Source organism: Schistocerca americana, chromosome 3, assembly GCF_021461395.2.
Source record: "Schistocerca americana isolate TAMUIC-IGC-003095 chromosome 3, iqSchAmer2.1, whole genome shotgun sequence".
Lineage (NCBI taxonomy): Eukaryota > Metazoa > Arthropoda > Insecta > Orthoptera > Acrididae > Schistocerca > Schistocerca americana.
The window spans coordinates 314,944,357-314,964,024 of NC_060121.1; the positions used below are offsets into that span (position 1 = coordinate 314,944,357).

Genomic DNA, 19,668 nt, shown 5'->3' on the forward strand with positions numbered 1-19,668 from the left:
GCTTGGAGCGTCGAGCAACGGTGTTACTACGCTCATGACAATTACTGTGTGCCGAGTAGAGGATGTCCTGCGTAATATGGACAGGCGATGGTTGTTGTTCAGCACTGAATGAGCCAGTGATTTGGCTGTGTGGCCATTCTCTTCAGCGTTCAAAAACAGACGGCGACCTCTGTCATCAAAACATTACTTAGCTACGACTGTGGACTCTACGCCCCGGGTGACACACGGAAAGCGAAATCGACAGACGATGCTAAACTGGAGTAATGAATTACACATACAGAAATGCTGAAAGAGATTAAAGTTCGGGAAGAAGAAATAAAATCTTCGAGTTTTGACGACGAGATTGCAATTCTATCAGAGACGGCAAAAGACATCGAGGAGCTGTTGAACGGAATGGATAGTGTCTTGAAAAGAGGTTGCATGAGGGACATTACTAAAAGTAAAAGAAGGGTAATGAGTGCAAACCCATTAAATCAGGTGACGATGAGAAATTTAGGTTAGGAACAGCGACATTAAAAGCAGATGATGAGTTTCGCCACTTGGGAAGCAAAATAATGGTGACAGAAAAGAGACGACATAAGCTGTACACCAGCAATAGCTTTTCTGAAAAACAGAAATATGATAACACTGAATAAAAAATTTCAGTGTTAGGATACCTTTCTGAAAGCATTTGAAGTATAGCCTTATATAGAAGCGAAAGGTGGACACCAAGCAGCCCACACAAAAAGAGGGTAAAATCTTTTGAGGAAAAAAATGCTGATGATTGGGTGGGTAGATCGGTTAAATAATGGAGACGTACTGAACTGAATAGAGGAGAAAAGAAATTTATGGCACAATTTGAATAAAAGATGGGATTTATTGAGAGGACACATCTTGAGGTAACAATGAATAGTTACGTCGGTTATGGAGGGAATTTTGAGCGGCAAAGAAGTAGAGGGAGAGTAAGGCTTGAATACAGTAAGCATGTTCAAGTGGGAGTAGATTGCAGAAGTTGAGACAATGAGACTTGCTAGCGGTAAACTAGCCTGGAGAGTTGAATCAGACTAGTCTTCGGAATGAAGGCCACAATAACTACAATGTAGTGTGACGGATTTCAAGGTCTTTCGAGATAAGGGATAACGCTGCTTACAAATAAAAATCGCGTAAGATAGAGAGTGTGTGCTTACAGCTGATGTGCGGCTGGTAGTTCACTACAGACACTTAGAAACTGTGTCACTTTCGTTATCATGTGAAGCATGCAAAGCTGCAAGAGTCTTTGCAATACCTAATTGGTTACTGTACACCTTTGTCCCACACTGATCATGAGGATTGGAAATTAAAAAGTAACGTTCTGCGCAATAACTCGAATCTGGATGGCACTGTGTGTTATCAGTAAATTACATTGTACAGTCAGAGAAAACAGTGTCTCTTACCGTATTTCTTCACAAATTAACTGTGAGACTTTACAGTGAAAAGAATATCAATCTGCGTAGCATCTATATCAATATAATGTTCCTATCTGACGCTAAATTCATGGAGGTACTGATATCATTTCTATATTTCGGTATCTTAAACATACTATTAATTGAAGCAACATGTGAATATCATAAATATAAATTGGTTAATGTTTATTTCAGCAACGACGTATAAGAGCAGGAAGAATTGAGTCATTAATAACGATTTTGTACAGTTATTGAAGCAGATTTAGTAACATCATCTTTTTTATTGTTTAGGGACTTCGACTACGTTTGTCCGCGAAGGAATGTTTCAACTGAAGACAGAAGAATGCTGAATTCTCCTTCGACTGCAAGGCAAGTATAGTGGCTTGATATTTCCATGACCTGTTCATGAGCCTTGAAATTGCTAATTGTTAACAATATGACATCAACTAACAATGTTACCCAAACAAACTTTATCACAGACTTTTTTAGTGTCATATATGTTAGGAAGGCAACAATTTCGTTCTTCAAGGCACATACTGTCATTTAAGGTAACGACCAGTACAAACGATAACCTGTTAAAAAACCAAATGACTTAACTGTAGAGAAGCTACTAACATTCCTTGGGCTTTGAGGCTAGTAATTTGGATAGTTATGTTTGAATTTTCACATAATCACAACTACTATTGTAGAATCAAAAGGATTATTACAGTGCGCTTGTCATTAATTAAACAAAAATCACGTCAAACAAGATATCAAAATATCACAATTTGGAACATTCTAATTCAAGGGGATAAAGGAATGCAATAGTAGAATAGGTCCTTACAAACGTATGAAGAAATTGGGCAACTAATACTCAAGTTCTTAGCTCGTGACCGTAATTCGTTGATCAAAATAACAATCGTCCACCTGAAATCCCGATCAGCCTTGTTTCCATGGATCCATCTCTTCTCCATTAGTGATTTAGTTCAAAGACGTGTTTTGTGATAGCAATAAGTAAGTGTATGAGCGTATTTTTTATAAACGGGTATCACACGTGTATTTCTGCTCTCGTAAACAACACATTTCCTATGTTTCAAAAATGGTTCAAATGGCTCTGAGCACTATGAGACTTAACTTCTGAGGTCATCAGTCGCCTAGAACCTAGAACTAATTAAACCTAACTAACCTAAGGACATCACACACATCCATGCCCGAGGCAGGATTCGAACCTGCGACCGTAGCGGTCACGCGGTTCCAGACTGAAGCGCCTTTAACCGCACGGCCACACCAGCCGGCTCCTATGTTTCCTCTAGCGCTTTCCTCGACAGGCATCACAAAAATATGGTGGGAATACTGAAACTGCATTGCAGTGGGTAACGAGAGCTGTGTGCAGAAAGATACAAACATTGGTAGAAGACTATCAACTAAAATAGGAAATCGATCAGCAGCAACGGCCGGCCAGGGTGGCCGAGCGGTTCTAGGCGCTACAGTCTGGAACCGCACGACCACTACGATCGCAGGTTCGAATCCTGCCTCGGGCATGGATGTGTGTGATGTCCTTAGGTTTGTCAGGTTTAAGTAGTTTTAAGTTCTAGGGGACTGATGACCTCAGATGTTAAGTCCCATAGTGCTCAGAGCCATTTGAACCAACTACCAGCAACGACAACAACAACAACAACAAATGTAATAATAATAATGAGAAGAAGAAGAAGAAGAAGCAGCAGTTGTGGTCTTTCAAGAATCAATAGCAAGAAATACCAAAGACATAAAATAACGTAGTGGGCAATCTCATGGTTGGATCGAGTACCGTAGAGATCTACTAGGTACCATCCGATTACAGGTGCTATTACTTTAAATTCTCTAACAAGTGAACGTCTTAGGATATCGTTCCTTACAGTTCAACGTAGAATCCAAACAACTGTTCAGTTTGGCACTTTCCACACACACAGCGCGTGGCCAGATGCTAAAGTCAGATTACGGGTCACGGTGTAATCCCAGGGCTTAGGAGGAACGTAAACGAAACAGTTTAACTACTAAGATAACACTTAATCAACTGAAATAATGAAAACGTGTCTAACTTTACGAGAATAGACCAGGCTAAAACGATCCTTTGCTATTAGTATGCTTAAATTGTGGTAGAAAACAAAAGGGTGTTATCCTGGCACCCAGTCTTTGTTTGTAGGAATTCGGTTTCCTGTTGTGAGACCCCATTTGACCGACTTCTTTAAAGAAACAAACAGAAGCGATTGGTTTATAGTTATATCAGTGCATTATAGAGGCACGGAAGATAAACTAAAAGGAGAAAAAGATCTGCTGGAGGCGATGTTACGAAATTCCCGCTGGCGGACTTGCCGGCTGTGCGTAAGAGCAGCCGCTAAAGAGAACACAGCAAATTTCAAATCCGGAACGACAAAGTCGCAGGAAACCGTACATTAGCGGCGACATTTGCAAAGGTTACGAACCCTAAACGATTATCCCACGCTTATAAAGAACTGACCACTACTCTGCCATTGATATCTTGCCGACTGGGGTGGCCGAGCGGTTCTAGGCGCTACAGTCTGGAACCGCGCGACCTCTACGGTCGCAGGTTCGAATCCTGCCTCTGGCATGGATGTGTGTGATGTCCTTAGGTTAGTTACGTTTAAGTAGTTCTAAGTTCTAGGGGACTGATGACCACTGAAGTTAAGTCCCATAGTGCTCAGAGCCATTTGAACCATTGATATCATGAAAAAATTGCCAGAAGTCCTTGGTCCGCTTATCTACATGAACCAGCAGAAGAAAGTATGTAGTGCAGACTCAGAAACTCACGAAACAATATTGCTTTATAATGTCGAAACTTCTAGTATTGGTGACGATTCATTCAACATGTGTGATACGCATTGTGTTCATAATGGAGATATGATGTCATTGTCATGTGAGGCAGAGCTGCTGTGTGCCATTCGAGAAATAGGTTTCAAGTTTCAGCTAGCTTAGTTTAGATATTCCGCGATTTCTCTAAAGCTTGTCATGTGAATAGCGGGATGATTCTTCCAACACCGCCAATACCATCCTCACGTTGATGATGAGGGCTCTCAACAGTATAGTCATCAGCGCCCCGTTACTGGATACGATAGTACGCATCTCGCGGTTTGAACGAATTCTCTTCTCGCAACCGAAATTGCAACGACGATTACGCAGAAACACATATTATCAGTTCTCTTCAGAATGTCTGTCAAAGGCGTCACAAACTGTGATTCGTCACGGGTAATATCAGTTTGTCAGTTAATCTGTCGTTTACTAAAGTCCTCCAGTCCTGTGGAAAAGTGCACCAGGTGTATCCGGTCACGCTTTCCTGTGGCTCAGTCTGCTTAAAGAGAAAAAAAAAGAGAAAGCGCACGTTTCTAATAGATATGGAATTTGCATATACGTCCTAATGTCCTTCCCTCTCCTTACCTCTGTCCATTTTTCCCTCCGCCTTTATTTGTCCATCTCCTCCTCCATCCCTCTCTCTCTCTGTCCATCGCCTCCCCTCCCGTCTTTCTGTACATCTTCTCCTTCCCTTCTCTCTTCATCTCCTCCTGCTATCTCTCTCTGTCCGTCTCCATCTTCTCGTTTTCTATGTCCATTTCCTCCCACCCCTCTCTCCATATCTTCTTCCCCTTCTCTCTGATCCTGAGCCTTGTTTATTGTTATTCCAAATTCAGATTCTGTAGTAATATTCGATTCATAAACCAATATCTTTTATATTTCTCAGTTCATTTTACACGCTTCTAGAGGTTGTAGAGAGGACTTAGCAGATCAGGTTTTACATAGAAACCCAAAGTCATCCAGCGAAACCACAGAGCGTCGAAGTTAAAGCGCCGGTGTTTGTAAATGCATGTATATATACGAGGTGATTCCGTTAGAGTGTTACAGACTTTCTAGGGTGGTTAATAAGGATAAATGTACCAATTTGAGGTAAAGGTCCCTATACCGGAAACGAACGAGTCGAAAGTTATAAGTGAAAACCGTTCTGATATCTGTGACACTGGAATACATGAACTGGTACTGTTGTTGCTAAGATTGTTGAGCAGGCGACGGTCAGAAATGATGGTTTCGACGAAAACAAGGAAAAAATGTCGAGTAAACATGGGCTCTAAAATGCATGCTTGTAAAGCTGTCAGCACTTGATTTATCTTTGCTACTGTGAAACACATCTCCTCTATTGAACAAGCGTTCGTAGCTCTCAAGGCATGCATTTTAGAGTCCAAATATAATGGACATGTTTTCTTGTTTCCGTCCCTACTACCACCTCTCAAAGGTATCTAGCCTACAGTCTTAGCAACAATAGTACCAGTAAATGTATTCCTCCGCCAGAAGTATCAGAACGGTCTTCGCTTATAAGATTCGACTCGTTCGTTTCCGGCACAGGGGCCATTACCTCAAATTGATACAATTATCCTTCTCCATCATACTACAAAGCATGTAACTTCGTCACGGAATCATCCTGTCTATATACATACATCGGCACCTGTAAATTTAACGCTCTCTAGCCGACGCTACAGATGACGTTTCCGGACATTGCTTCCTATGTAAATCTTGGTCTACCAAGTCCTCTCTACAATCTCTAGAACGGTGTAACACGAATTGTGAAACATCCTGTATATTCATACAGTAAGAAGTACGTGGGCTGTAAGTGTTTAAGCATGTCTTATAATGAGGTGTAAAAATTTGCAGTAAATCGGAAAGGTACATTCATTTTGAGATTTTTGGTAACCATTTCTCCCATTATATATTACACGTAATGTTTTATATTGTTCTTGTTGTTGTGGTCTTCAGTTCTGAGACTGGTTTGATGAGCTCTCCATGCTACCCTATCCTGTGCAAGTTTCTTCATCTCCCAGTACTTACTGCAACCTACATCCTTCTGAATCTGCTTAGTGTATTCATCTCTTGGTCTCCCTCTACGATTTTGACCCTCCACGCTGCCTTGCAATGCTAAATTTGTGATCCCTTGATGCCTCAGAACATGTCCTACCAACCGGTCCCTTCTTCTCATCAAGTTGTGCCACAAACTCCTCTTCTCCCCAATTCTATTCAATACCTCCTCATTAGTTATGTGATCTACCCATCTAATCTTCAGCATTCTTCTGTAGCACCACATTTCGAAAGTTTCTATTCTCTTCCTGTCCAAACTATTTATCGTCCATGTTTCACTTCCATACATGGCTACACTCCATACAAATACTTTCAGAAACGACTTCCTAACACTTAAATCTACACTCGATGTTAACAAATTTCTCTTCTTCAGAAACGCTTTCCTTGGCATTGCCGGTCTACATTTTATATCCTCTCTACTTCGACCACCATCAGTTATTTTGCTCCCCAAATAGCAAAACTCCTTTACTACTTTAAGTGTCTCATTTCCCAATCTAATTCCCTCAGCATCACCCGACTTAATTCGACTACATTCCATTATCCTCGTTTAGCTTTTGTTGATGTTCATCTTATATCCTCCTTTCAAGACAATGTCCATTCCGTTCAACTGCTCTTCCAAGTCCTTTGCTGTCTCTGACAGAATTACAATGTCATCGGCGAACCTCAATGTTTTTATTTCTTCTCCATGCATTTTAATACCTACTCCGAATTTTTCTTTTGTTTCCTTTAGTGCTTGCTCAATATACAGATTGAATAACATGGGGGAGAGGCTACAACCCTGTCTCACTCCCTTCCCAACCACTGCTTCCCTTTCATGTCCCTCGACTGCCATCTGGTTTCTGTACAAATTGTAAATAGCCTTTCGCTCCCTGTATTTTACCCCTGCCACCTTTAGAATTTGGAAGAGAGTATTCCAGTCAATATTGTCAAAAGCTTTCTCTAAGTCCACAAATGCTAGAAACATAGGTTTGCCTTTCCTTAATCTTTCTTCTAAGATAAGTCGTAAGGTCAGTATTGCCTCACGTGTTCCAATATTTCTACGGAATCCAAACCGATCTGCCCCGAGGTCCGCTTCTACCAGTTTTTCCATTCGTCTGTAGAGAATTCGCATTAGTATTTTGCAGCTGTGACTTATTAAACTGATAGTTCGGTAATTCTCACATCTGTCAACACCTGCTTTCTTTGGGGTTTAATTATTATATTCTTCTTGAAGTCTGAGGGAACTTCGCCTGTCTCATTATGTTCCTCACCAGATGGTAGAGTTTTGTCAGGACTGGCTCTCCCAAGACCTCAGTAGTTCTAATGGAATGTTGTCTACTCCCGGGGCCTTGTTTCGGCTCAGGTCTTTCAATGCTCTGTCAAACTCTTCACGCAGTATCGCATCTCCAATTTCATCTTCATCTACATTCTCTTCCATTTCTATAATATTGTCCTCAAGTACATCACCCTTGTATAGACCCTCTATACACTCCTTCCATCTTTCTGCTTTCCCTTCTTTGGTTAGAACTGGGTTTCCATCTGAGCTCTTGATATTCATATAAGGGGTTCTCTTTTCTCCAAAGGTCTCTTTAATTTTCCTGTAGGCAGTATCTATCTTACCCCTAGTGATACAAGCCTCTACATCCTTACATTTGTCCTCTAGCCATCCCTGTTTAGCCATTTTGCACTTCCTGTCGATCTCATTTTTGAGACGTTTGTATTCCTTTTTGCCTGCTTCATTTACTGCATTTTTATATTTTCTCCTTTCATCAATTAAATTCAATATTTCTTCTGTTAACCAAGGATTTCTACTAGCCCTCATCTTTTTACCTACTTGATCCTCTGCTACCTTCACTACTTCATCCCTCAGAGCTACCCATTCTTCTTCTACTGTACTTCTTTCCCCCATTGCTGTCAATTGTTCCCTTATGCTCTCCCTGAAACTCTGTACAACCTCTGGTTTAGTCAGCTTATCCAGGTCCCATCTCCTTAAATTCCCACTTGTTCCTCCTGCCACCGAACTTCACTAATTCCCACTATATCTATCTTTAACCTATCCATTTCCCTTTTTAAATTTTCTAACCTACCTGCTCTATTAAGGGATCTGACATTCCACGCTCCGATCCGTAGAACGCCAGTTTTCTTTCTCCTGATAACGACATCCTCTTGAGTAGTCCCCGTCCGGAGATCCGAATGGGGGACTATTTTACCTCCGGAATATTTTACCCAAGAGGACGCCATCATCATTTAACCATACAGTAAAGCTGCATGCCCTCGGGAAAAATTACGGCTGTAGTTTCCCCTTGCTTTCAGCCGTTCGCAGTACCAGCACAGCAAGGCCGTTTTGGTTATTGTTACAAGGCCAGATCAGTCAATCATCCAGACTGTTGCCCCTGCAACTACTGAAAAGACTGCTGCCCCTCTTCAGGAACCACACGTTTGTCTTGCCTCTCAACAGATACCCCTCTGTTGTGGTTGCACCTACGGTACGGCTATCTGTATCGCTGAGGCACGCAAGCCTCCCCACCAACGGCAAGCTCCATGGTTCATGGGCGTGGTTTTTACATTGTACGTAATAAAAAGAGACCTATCGTGACCGGGACAAATATCTCACGAAATAAGCGTCAAACGGAAAAACTACAAGGAACGAAACTTGTCTTGCTTGAAGGGGGAAACCAGATGGCGCTATGGTTGTCCCGCTAGATGGCGCTGCCATAGGTCAAACGGATATCAACTGCGTTTTTTAAAATAGGAACCCCCATTTTTATTACATATTCGTGTAGTACGTAAAGAAATATGAATGTTTTAGTTGGACCACTTTTTTCGCTTTGTGATAGACGGTGCTGTAATAGTCACAAACATATGGCTCACAATTTTAGACGAACAGTTGGTAACAGGTAGGTTTCTTAAATTAAAATTCAGAGCGTAGGTACGTATCAACATTTTATTTCGGTTGGTCCAATGTGATACATGTACCTTTGTGAACTTATCATTTCTGAGGACGCATGCTGTTACAGCGTGATTACCTCTAAGTACCACATTAATGAAATAAATGCTCAAAATGATGTCCGTCAACCTCAATGCATTTGGCAGTACGTGTAACAACATTCCTCTCAACAGCGAGTAGTTCGCCTCCCGTAATGTTCGCACGTGCATTGACAATGCGCTGACGCATGTTGTCAGGCGTTGTCGGTGGATCACGATAGCACATATCCTTCAACTTTCCCCACAGAAAGAAATCCGGAGACGTCAGCTCCGGTGAACGTACCGGTCATGGTATGGTACTTCGACGACCAATCCACCTGTCATGAAATATTCTATTCAATACCGCTTCAACCGAACGCGAGCTGTGTGCTGGACATCCATCATGTTGTAAATACATGGCCATTCTGTCATGCAGTGAAACATCTTGTAGTAACATCGATAGAACATTACGTAGGAAATCAGCATACAATGCACCAATTAGATTTCCATCGATAAAATGGGGGCCAATTATCCTTCCTCCCATAATGCCGCACCACACATTAACCCGCCAAGGTCGCTGTTGTTCCACTTGTCGCAGCCGTCGTGGATTTTCCGTTGCCCAGTAGTGTATATTATGCCGGTTTACGTTACCGCTGTTGGTGAATGACGCTTCGTCGCTAAATAGAACGCGTGCAATAAATCTGTCATCGTCCCGTAATTTCTCTTGTTCCCAATGGCAGAGCTGTACACGACGTTCAAAGTTGTCGCCATGCAATTCTTGGTACATAGAAATATGGTACGGGTGCAATCGATGTTGATGTAGCATTCTCAACACCGACGTTTTTGAGATTCCCGATTCTCGCGCAGTTTGTCTGCTACTGATGTGCGGATTAACCGCGACAGCAGCTAAAACACATACTTGGGCATCATCATTTATTGGTTGTCGTTTCACATGTGGCTGAACACTTCCTGGTTCCTTAAATAACGTAAGTATCCGGCGAACGGTCCGGACACTTGGATTATGTCGTCCAGGATACCGAGCAGCATACACAGCACACGCCCGTTGAGCATTTTGACCACAATAGCCATACATCAACACGATATCGACCTTTTCCGTAATTGGTAAACGGTCCGGTATAACACGGGTAATGTATCACGAAGCAAATACCGTCCTCACTGGCGGAATGTTAGGTGATACCACGTACTTACACGTTTGTGACTATTACAGCGCCATCTATCACAAAGCGAAAAAAGTGGTCCAAGTAAAACATTCATATTTCTTCACGTATTACACGAATAAGTAATATAAAATGGGGGTTCCTATTTTAAAAAAACGCAGTTGATATACGTTTGACCTATGGCAACGGCATCTAGCGGGCCAACCATAGCGCCATCTAGTTTCCCCCTTCAAGCTAGACGAGTTTCGTTCTTTGTAGCTTTTTCGATTGATGCTTATTTCGTGAGATATTTGGCGCGGTCACTATCAATGGACCACCCTATATGTACGTACCTAAAACTCACCTGCATTAGAATCCAACGCTGTGTCAAAATTTCAAAGCAATTGGCCAAAAACATTCGTAGAAACGAACATTTAATTTTTATTTATACAAATTGTTTGTAGATGGATTAGTTTCACCCAACATTTTAGCTAGGGTGGCCGACGCTCCACAAAATTTTTAAAGCGTTATCTTCTATTAGATGGTCCGCATTCAGGTGATTCATATAAAAAGGTTTCCGACCTGATTATGGCCGCACGATGAGAATTAACAGACTTCGATCGCGGAAAAGCTTGTATTGGCTCCGTAATAGGGTAGAGGTGTTTACATGGAATGATTGGGTCCTCTGGCCCAAATGAACCGATCATTGACGGTAAATGGTTATGTTCGGCTACTTGGAGACCATTTGTAGCCATTCATTGTCTTCATGGTCCCAAACAACGATGGAGTTTTGTGGACGACAATGGGTCATGTCATCGGGTGACAATTGTTCGCGAGTGGTTTGAAGAACATTACGGATAAAGGTCGGGACACACATGTCCGGACCGTGTCCGTGCCGAGACACGTCCGAGTATCGGCCGTCACCCGGACAACGAAATACATCATTAAAACAAATGTAGCGGGCCCCACTTGACCGGGCCGTGCACGGGGAACGTCAACGGGCCGGCGCCGGGCCGGGCGGGATTCGCCGTGTTTAATTTTTCACGTGACGGACACGGCCTGACGGTAGAATTGTCTTGTGAGCTGTGCAACTGCGCAAGACTGTTCTGTGCACAGAACATGGATGTGGAACGACTAATAGAAGAAGTTCGTAAGTTTCCTGTTCTTTACGATCAGGGAAGTGAAAACTACAGGAATATCGAGTACAAAGACAGAGTTTGGAAGACAATTGCAACAGATCTACAAGCCAAAGGTAAGATAAAAACTATACAAGTTTTAATACCCGAAAGATATTTATTTACTTTTTATTTTACAAACAGATGTTTGGTTTATGTCATCGTTATATGGCCAAGGCGACATGTTCTTGCCATTCCACAGTCCCTTGTGGAGAATTCAGGAATTTTTTGAGTTGTTCTCGTACAGCAAATGCAGTATCTGTTGATCTCCCACGAATTCGAGGTAGGTTTCGAAGATTTGATGATCTTCCAGATCCCTCAGCAGCTTCCTCTTGATCCATCCTCTGTTCGGGCACCCTATAACCTTCAATTTTTCGAATAAAGTTGTACAGTACACACGCAGCCGCCACAATCATTGTAAGGTTATTTGGATCTCCCTGAAGGATTCTTCTAAATATTCGAAATTTCTGTTGCAGTATACCGAATGCATTTTCGGATATTCTTCTTGCCCGACTCAAACGATAATTAAATATAGCCTTGTCATTTGTTAAGTTCCTGCCAGGATATGGTCGCATCAAGTATGTTTTGAGAGGAAAAGCTTCATCGCCTACAATTACCATTGGGAGTTCAGCATCAGTTCCGGGTAAAGTTTTACTCTTTGGGACGCAAAGCATATTGTTTTCCAATGACTTTCCAAGGTTTGAATTTACTAGAATGCCTTCACAGAGTTTTTTCCGTACGCTCCCACGTCTATTGCAATAAAATTATAACATGGGTCAACTTAGTCTCATCATCTATGAGATGAGAAAATAATGTTCGAAACTCTCCCTGTACTGGTCTTGTTTTCCAGGCACTGTGGATCCATAATTTTCTTCTTCTTGTTTGCCTTCGTTCTTTTTCCTCTTCGTCTAAAGCAAGTGCTATAAGTCCTGATTCACTATTACGAAAATTAGTGAACAAGTTTTACAGCTTTCATAAACAGAAACACAGATCACCGCGTCCGAGTCACTACAAGGAACAACAGAGACACGGACGTGCCCCGGTCACGTGTGGCCCCTGCAGGAACGGACCGGAGCACGGCCGTCACTCGTCCGAGGCTCGGCCCTGACACGGCCCGGACGTGTGTGTCTCGACCTTTATACGAGCGAAAGGCTTAGCCACCCAGATCGCCCGACATGAATCCTATCGAGCATTTGCGGGGCATCATCAAGCGATCAGTTAGTGCAAAAAATCTTGCAGCGGCAACACTTTCGCGACTGTCGATGGCTATAGAGGCAACATTGCTCAATATTTCTAGAGGGGGCTTCCAACGATTTGTTGAGTCCATGCCACGACGAGTTGCTGCACTCCGCCCGGCAACAGGAAGCCTGACGTCATATTAGGAGGTATCACATGACTTTTTTCACCTCAGTGTACATTCGTATAAAACTGTTTACACATAATGCACTTACAAGAAATTTAGAAAAGAATAAGTAACAATCTTAAAAACAAAACATGTAATTCATTATTTTAGGAAAACTGTAATTTTATTTAGAAATCTTGAGAAACTTGTTATCTGCAACTCTGGAAACTCATATATATACTTTCAATATATTCGATAGGCAGTATCAGAGTTCGTACACCATTTTGGAGCCACCCTTGTAAATTAATGTTGTATGAACGTTTAATATTTAAATATCATCAATTTTAGACATACATAGCAAATTTCAGTTTAATTGGATTTCAGGAATTCGAGTAAGCATTGAGTAAAAGTTTTGAACCACTACGGCTTACCTGAAAATATCTGGAATTTGTAAATGATTGTAAAGAGCAGGAGAGAAGAGTGATTGCTTTCCATTGATCAATTGAAGGTACCACTCCAAAAAAATTGTTAACGTCTAGTGTACCAAATGTCCTATTAAGCTACCAATTCTACTCTCCTGTATGATTTCCATAAACTTATTTCTCCACCGGCTCTTTCTAATTTCTCGAGTTCCGTGTTTTTCTGTGCATTTAACTGTTAACAGACTTCTGTAGTTCCCCTTTAAAAAGTTTCGGGTCTCGCCTCCTTCCCACCAGTTTTCGCATCGTACGCTTTTAACTTAAGTATAATGTTTATCTCCTGACGTCCAGTTCCAGAAACGTCTTCCACTGCGTTACGTCAAAGTTTGTTGACGTTGAAGAAACCTTTATCGGTTCCGTTCATCTGCTCCTGATGTACCCCTTTACTTCGGCCAGTTTGCGCTATTTTCTTTTCTAAATATCAGAATTATTTATCCTATTCTGCCGTGTGTTCTCCACTCTTAATTATAGAAACTAACTAGTCTCAGTTTCAGCACTCCTAAGTTTTCTATTCTTAACAAAATTATGTTCTGAACACGTTTTTCTCTTCAGTTAATAATATTCTTCCTTACTTCCACCGCGAAGGCCTGTATCGTCAGCTATATTTAGTATCTATTTCTGTTCTCGAATTTTTCTGCACTTCTGTCACTACTTTACTAACACACAATTGAAACAACAATTATATTAAGTTACAATCGTGCCTTACATTCTTCTTAGCAAGAACAGACTTTTTAGATTTTGCAATTTTATATAACCGTCCTCAAACTGCTGACGAACTTGAGAGTTGGCGATACTCCCTTTGGATTTAAAGGTTGGCTACAGCGCGCATACACAAGCTCTGGAATCTAAGATATTGTTGTCGCGCTTCGCAGCGCACAGATTAACGAGTGGCAGTTTTGAAGCCAGTGTAGGAGCCCGCCTGTTGTGGTGCGCATGTGTGTTGGGCGAGGGGTCGTCGCCGAGCTGCCGTACTGCTGTGTCTGCCAGCAGCCACACAGGATTTGGTATTGAATTGATATTTTTTATAATTTGCAGCGCGCTTATTAATTTAAAGGAAATGGTTTGTGTATGTGCGTAGCAGCAGACGGTAATTTTGATATTGATAGGAGTTGAATTCTTAAGGGAAACCATTGTTAGGCGAATAGATTACGTATCGATTTTTATCATTGATTTCTTTTGTAATTGTCAGGGGATTGTTTCACTATGCATTTAACTGAGACGTACACTCCTGGAAATTGAAATAAGAACACAGTGAATTCATTGTCCCAGGAAGGGGAAACTTTATTGACACATTCCTGGGGTCAGATACATCACATGATCACACTGACAGAACCACAGGCACATAGACACAGGCAACAGAGCATGCACAATGTCGGCACTAGTACAGTGTATATCCACCTTTCGCAGCAATGCAGGCTGCTATTCTCCCATGGAGACGATCGTAGAGATGCTGGCTGTAGTCCTGTGGAACGGCTTGCCATGCCATTTCCACCTGGCGCCTCAGTTGGACCAACGTTCGTGCTGGACGTGCAGACCGCGTGAGACGACGCTTCATCCAGTCCCAAACATGCTCAATGGGGGACAGATCCGGAGGTCTTGCTGGCCAGGGTAGTTGACTTACACCTTCTAGAGCACGTTGGGTGGCACGGGATACATGCGGACGTGCATTGTCCTGTTGGAACAGCAAGTTCCCTTGCCGGTCTAGGAATGGTAGAACGATGGGTTCGATGACGGTTTGGATGTACCGTGCACTATCCAGTGTCCCCTCGACGATCACCAGTGGTGTACGGCCAGTGTAGGAGATCGCTCCCCACACCATGATGCCGGGTGTTGGCCCTGTGTGCCTCGGTCGTATGCAGTCCTGATTGTGGAGCTCACCTGCACGGCGCCAAACACGCATACGACCATCATTGGCACCAAGGCAGAAGCGACTCTCATCGCTGAAGACGACACGTCTCCATTCGTCCCTCCATTCACGCCTGTCGCGACACCACTGGAGGCGGGCTGCACGATGTTGGGGCGTGAGTGGAAGACGGCCTAACGGTGTGCGGGACCGTAGCCCAGCTTCATGGAGACGGTTGCGAATGGTCCTCGCCGATACCCCAGGAGCAACAGTGTCCCTAATTTGCTGGGAAGTGGCGGTGCGGTCCCCTACGGCACTGCGTAGGATCCTACGGTCTTGGCGTGCATCCGTGCGTCGCTGCGGTCCGGTCCCAGGTCGACGGGCACGTGCACCTTCCGCCGACCACTGGCGACAACATCGATGTACTGTGGAGACCTCACGCCCCACGTGTTGAGCAATTCGGCGGTACGTCCACCCGGCCTCCCGCATGCCCAGTATAGCCCTCGCTCAAAGTCCGTCAACTGCACATACGGTTCACGTCCACGCTGTCGCGGCATGCTACCAGTGTTAAAGACTGCGATGGAGCTCCGTATGCCACGGCAAACTGGCTGACACTGACGGCGGCGGTGCACAAATGCTGCGCAGCTAGCGCCATTCGACGGCCAACACCGCGGTTCCTGGTGTGTCCGCTGTGCCGTGCGTGTGATCATTGCTTGTACAGCGCTCTCGCAGTGTCCGGAGCAAGTATGGTGGGTCTGACACACCGGTGTCAATGTGTTCTTTTTTCCATTTCCAGGTGTGTATTTCAGTCTGTCTCAAGAGTTTGATTAATTTGTAATATTGCTTTAGTGCCACTGGAGGCAGATTTACATACGAAGCGATTGTTCAAAGAGCTTCTAGCGTTTTGTTAATTGAATGAGAAAGAATCGCTTTCAGAATATAGTTTTATTATTTTTTTTAAAGGAATTACGTGTTTGGGTTATCATTTATCGTGTTTAGATTTGACCAAACCCTTTCTCTTGAATTCTATGTAGTTGTAGTAAGCAGCAGCAGCCGCAGCAACAGCAGGAGCCGCCATACAGAACATGCATTCCACTCAGCATGAATAATAGGTTTTTTTATGTTTTTGTTAAATAATGGAATGCAGCAGATCAAGCAGCGGCAGCAGAAAGACCTAGTAAGTTATTTGTTGCACACAGGACCAATTAAAAAATAAATAAAGTTTAGGCGATCTCTGTAATACTAAAGTTAACAAGAGTACAAGCATGAGATTTTCAGTAGAAAACACGAGATAAGAAGCAAGAGCTCGCGACTTTCAACTTTTCCCTTCAAGCGAACAATGGGCAAATATTTCTGGGCGAAAAAAGCTTTCCAATGAGCGTCCATATGTTCTTGTGAATGGCATTAATTAGCACCAATATTTCGTGGTCAGAATGCAAAACATCTGTAGAGATGAATAGGTCGTGGAAGCTTAATGCCTTGGCCTCCAAGGTCGGCCGGTTGAATTCCGATGGACTTTTTCCCCCTTTTAACAGCTGGAAGTTTATTACATAGTTCTGGAATTCTAAAGGAAATATAGCGCCCTTGTCTGTTACCGAAGGTATGCAGTGCTTCCCAGCATTCCAAGTAAAAATACGTGATCTGAGTACGCCACAATAAACGAAGTGACAATGGTTTTGAAACAATAAACGTTTAAGAATTCAGTGCTAGACAAGGAGCATCTACAGCGATTAGCCCACTATGAAAATTCGTCAGTTCATCCATGAATATGATTACTGTAAAAAATAGTTCTCTATCATTTGTTTTCACCAAAAAGTAGCGATAAGTATATTATGGATTAGAAGGTAAAGTTGATACTAGGACAAAAGTGTGATTACCTTCTAATCGAGTCCTAAACTGGTACACAAACGTGTGCGCATGCTTCTGGGGCTTACCTAATACCTGAACAGGGTGAACAGGAACTCTTCCGGTAAAATTTCGAAGGCTATTCAGGGATACTCTCTGATTCTGACGTGAAGACAGTGATCCTTGAGACCTAAACTCTCCAGCTCCTGGAATACGGTATGCCGAGCTATGAAAAAACGGTATAATTGTTGGAAGGACGCCGAATCCACTCCAGTATGCGGCAAAAATGATAAACCCTATTGTCATGTACTTTTGGATCATGGTACCACACGGTATATTCCAGCAGGATAATGCAAGACCTCAGACAGCAGTTCAGGCGACAAACGCCTTGAGTAATTTACGGGTCCTTGACTAACCTCCCTATCTTCTATTTTGTCGCTCACAGAGCATGTATGGACTGGAATGAAGAGAAGTGTACATTCGGTCAAGCCACAGGCCAACATCTTCATAAACTGACCCAGCATGCGTTTCAGGCATGGCAAGAAAGCAAGAAATGACATTCATAGGCTGTTCACTTGCATGAAACGACAAATACGTATCAGTGGAGGGGGGGGGGGGGGGGGGGGTTACTACATACTGATGTTACTTATGAGTATTAGCTACGAACTGAATGAAAATTTAATAGTTTAATATCAATTATGGGCAGTAGATTGTCAAATAGTTTAAAAACTGTCCGACGGGTGCTTCATGGTGTGACACTTTCCTTTTCGTCAATGTATTTTGTGATAAGCAACTGATTTCAATGTTATGTTTGTCAAAATGTCTTTCATAGCTGTAATATGTGCCCACTGGCCATTATCCGAAGAAGATGGCTTATGAGGAAAGACTTTGTTCGTCTCAGTGAACGCATGCATTCATATCTCACAAGGGCGCTGATATCCACGCCGTTGAGCGCCTTGAAATAATCAACATCACAGTCAGCCTACAATTCTATATACTTCCATGCTAGCGCAAGTGCGTAACGGCTGTACTCTGACAGCAGAGATGTACGATAGAGGTAACACTTAAGCCATCTTCGCGGTAACTCGTCAAATGCGGTGACAGAAACCTCGTCCGTACAAGCCTCATGGTTTCCATGGGGCCTGACTGAGAAACTGCAGGACCATATGCTTAGTGAGTAGGTTCTGGAAGTCCCGGATGCTGGGTCCCCATTTACGGTTTAGTTGTTTTTGTGACGTTCCCCAGTGGTCTCTAGTCAGAAGTTTTATTACTGCTGACCAGTGACAATAAGTTTCTCCTTTTCAGAGAGCCTGTTAGTTTTATTGGGATAATTTTTTCTCGTTAATTGCTTATGTGATCTGTAGTACTCGTCAGAGTTGACCACCAATATTCTGTTTACCGACAGGTAGAAGACTCTTTGTCTACGACCTGTTTAGTTTCAATGTGCAACTAATGCCCACTGAAAATGGAAATTGTTTTTAAATACTCTGCGGACATTGGATATCGTATTGAGAGGAGCCGTGTTCAAATACCGTCCCGACCATATTATACATCCCCCTAGGTCTCTATTAAGCTCGTTGTTGGCGAGGTAGGTTATAGTTTAACAACCTTGCTCGCTTATCTATTATCTTTTTATGAAACTATTTATGTGTGGGTGGTGAAAGTCGGGGCGGAGAGTGGGGAGGGGGGAGGGAGTGGATTACCAAAACACGAATTATGTTCACTGCAGTACTTCTAAAACCACTGCAGTCATTGCAATCACCGCATAAAGATTTTTACGTTCTCAGTATTCCTTCTGATAAATGTCTAGTTCAGAAGGCAAAAGAGCTGAATGGACCCAGTTGGGCAGCAACAATGCCGACATATTTCACAGTTTTCGTAATGTCGCCTTTCACAGCCAGAAGTTCCCTACGCCTCCAGTCACCCAGAAAGCAAGAAGTGGCTTTAAAACGAATGAAAATAAGCCACTGTCCACTAACAAATACGTACCCCCTCTGGCGGAAGGACAATGCTTGTGGTGTACCAATGCTGGTGTGTCATACTTTGACTTTTTTTAAATGCTGGCAGGAGGACAGCAGTGTTTTAAGACGATGTTCACTGTTCTGAATAATAATGGGGAGGCTCTAGAACAGGATTTTCACTGAGGTGACAAAATTCATGGAATACCTCCTAATATCATGTCGGACCTCGTTTGGTTCGTCGTATTGCGGCAACTCGACTTGCCATGGACTCAACAAAAATGGTTCAAATGCCTCTAAGCACTATGGAACTTAACATTTGAGGTCATTAGTCCTACAGACTTAGCACTACTTAAATCTAAACAACCTAAGGACATCACACACATCCATGCCCGAACCGACCATAACTGCGAAGGTGTTGCCGGTGCAGGATTTTGTGTACCAACTGACCTCACAACTATGTCTCATAAATGTTCGATAGGAGTCATGTCGGGTGATCTTGGTGACCAGATCATTCGCTAGAATGGTCCAGAATGTTCCTCAAACCAGTCGCGAACAATTATGTCCCGTGACATGGCGCACTTTCACCCAGAAAAATTCCATCGTTGTTTGGGGACACGAAGTCCGTGA

The 19,668-nt window shown here is 42.9% G+C and overlaps 1 protein-coding gene across 2 annotated transcripts in view; it reads left to right on the top strand.

Annotated features, from left to right (window-relative positions):
* The window catches only part of LOC124605346 (collagen alpha-1(XVIII) chain-like), a 650,709-nt gene that overhangs the window by 113,327 nt on the left and 517,714 nt on the right, over positions 1-19,668 (top strand). For both annotated transcript variants that reach the window (XM_047136964.1, XM_047136965.1), the window contains exon 2: positions 1,713-1,790. In XM_047136964.1, the coding sequence (XP_046992920.1) occupies positions 1,713-1,790 (78 nt within the window). The remainder of the gene's footprint in view (positions 1-1,712; positions 1,791-19,668) is intronic.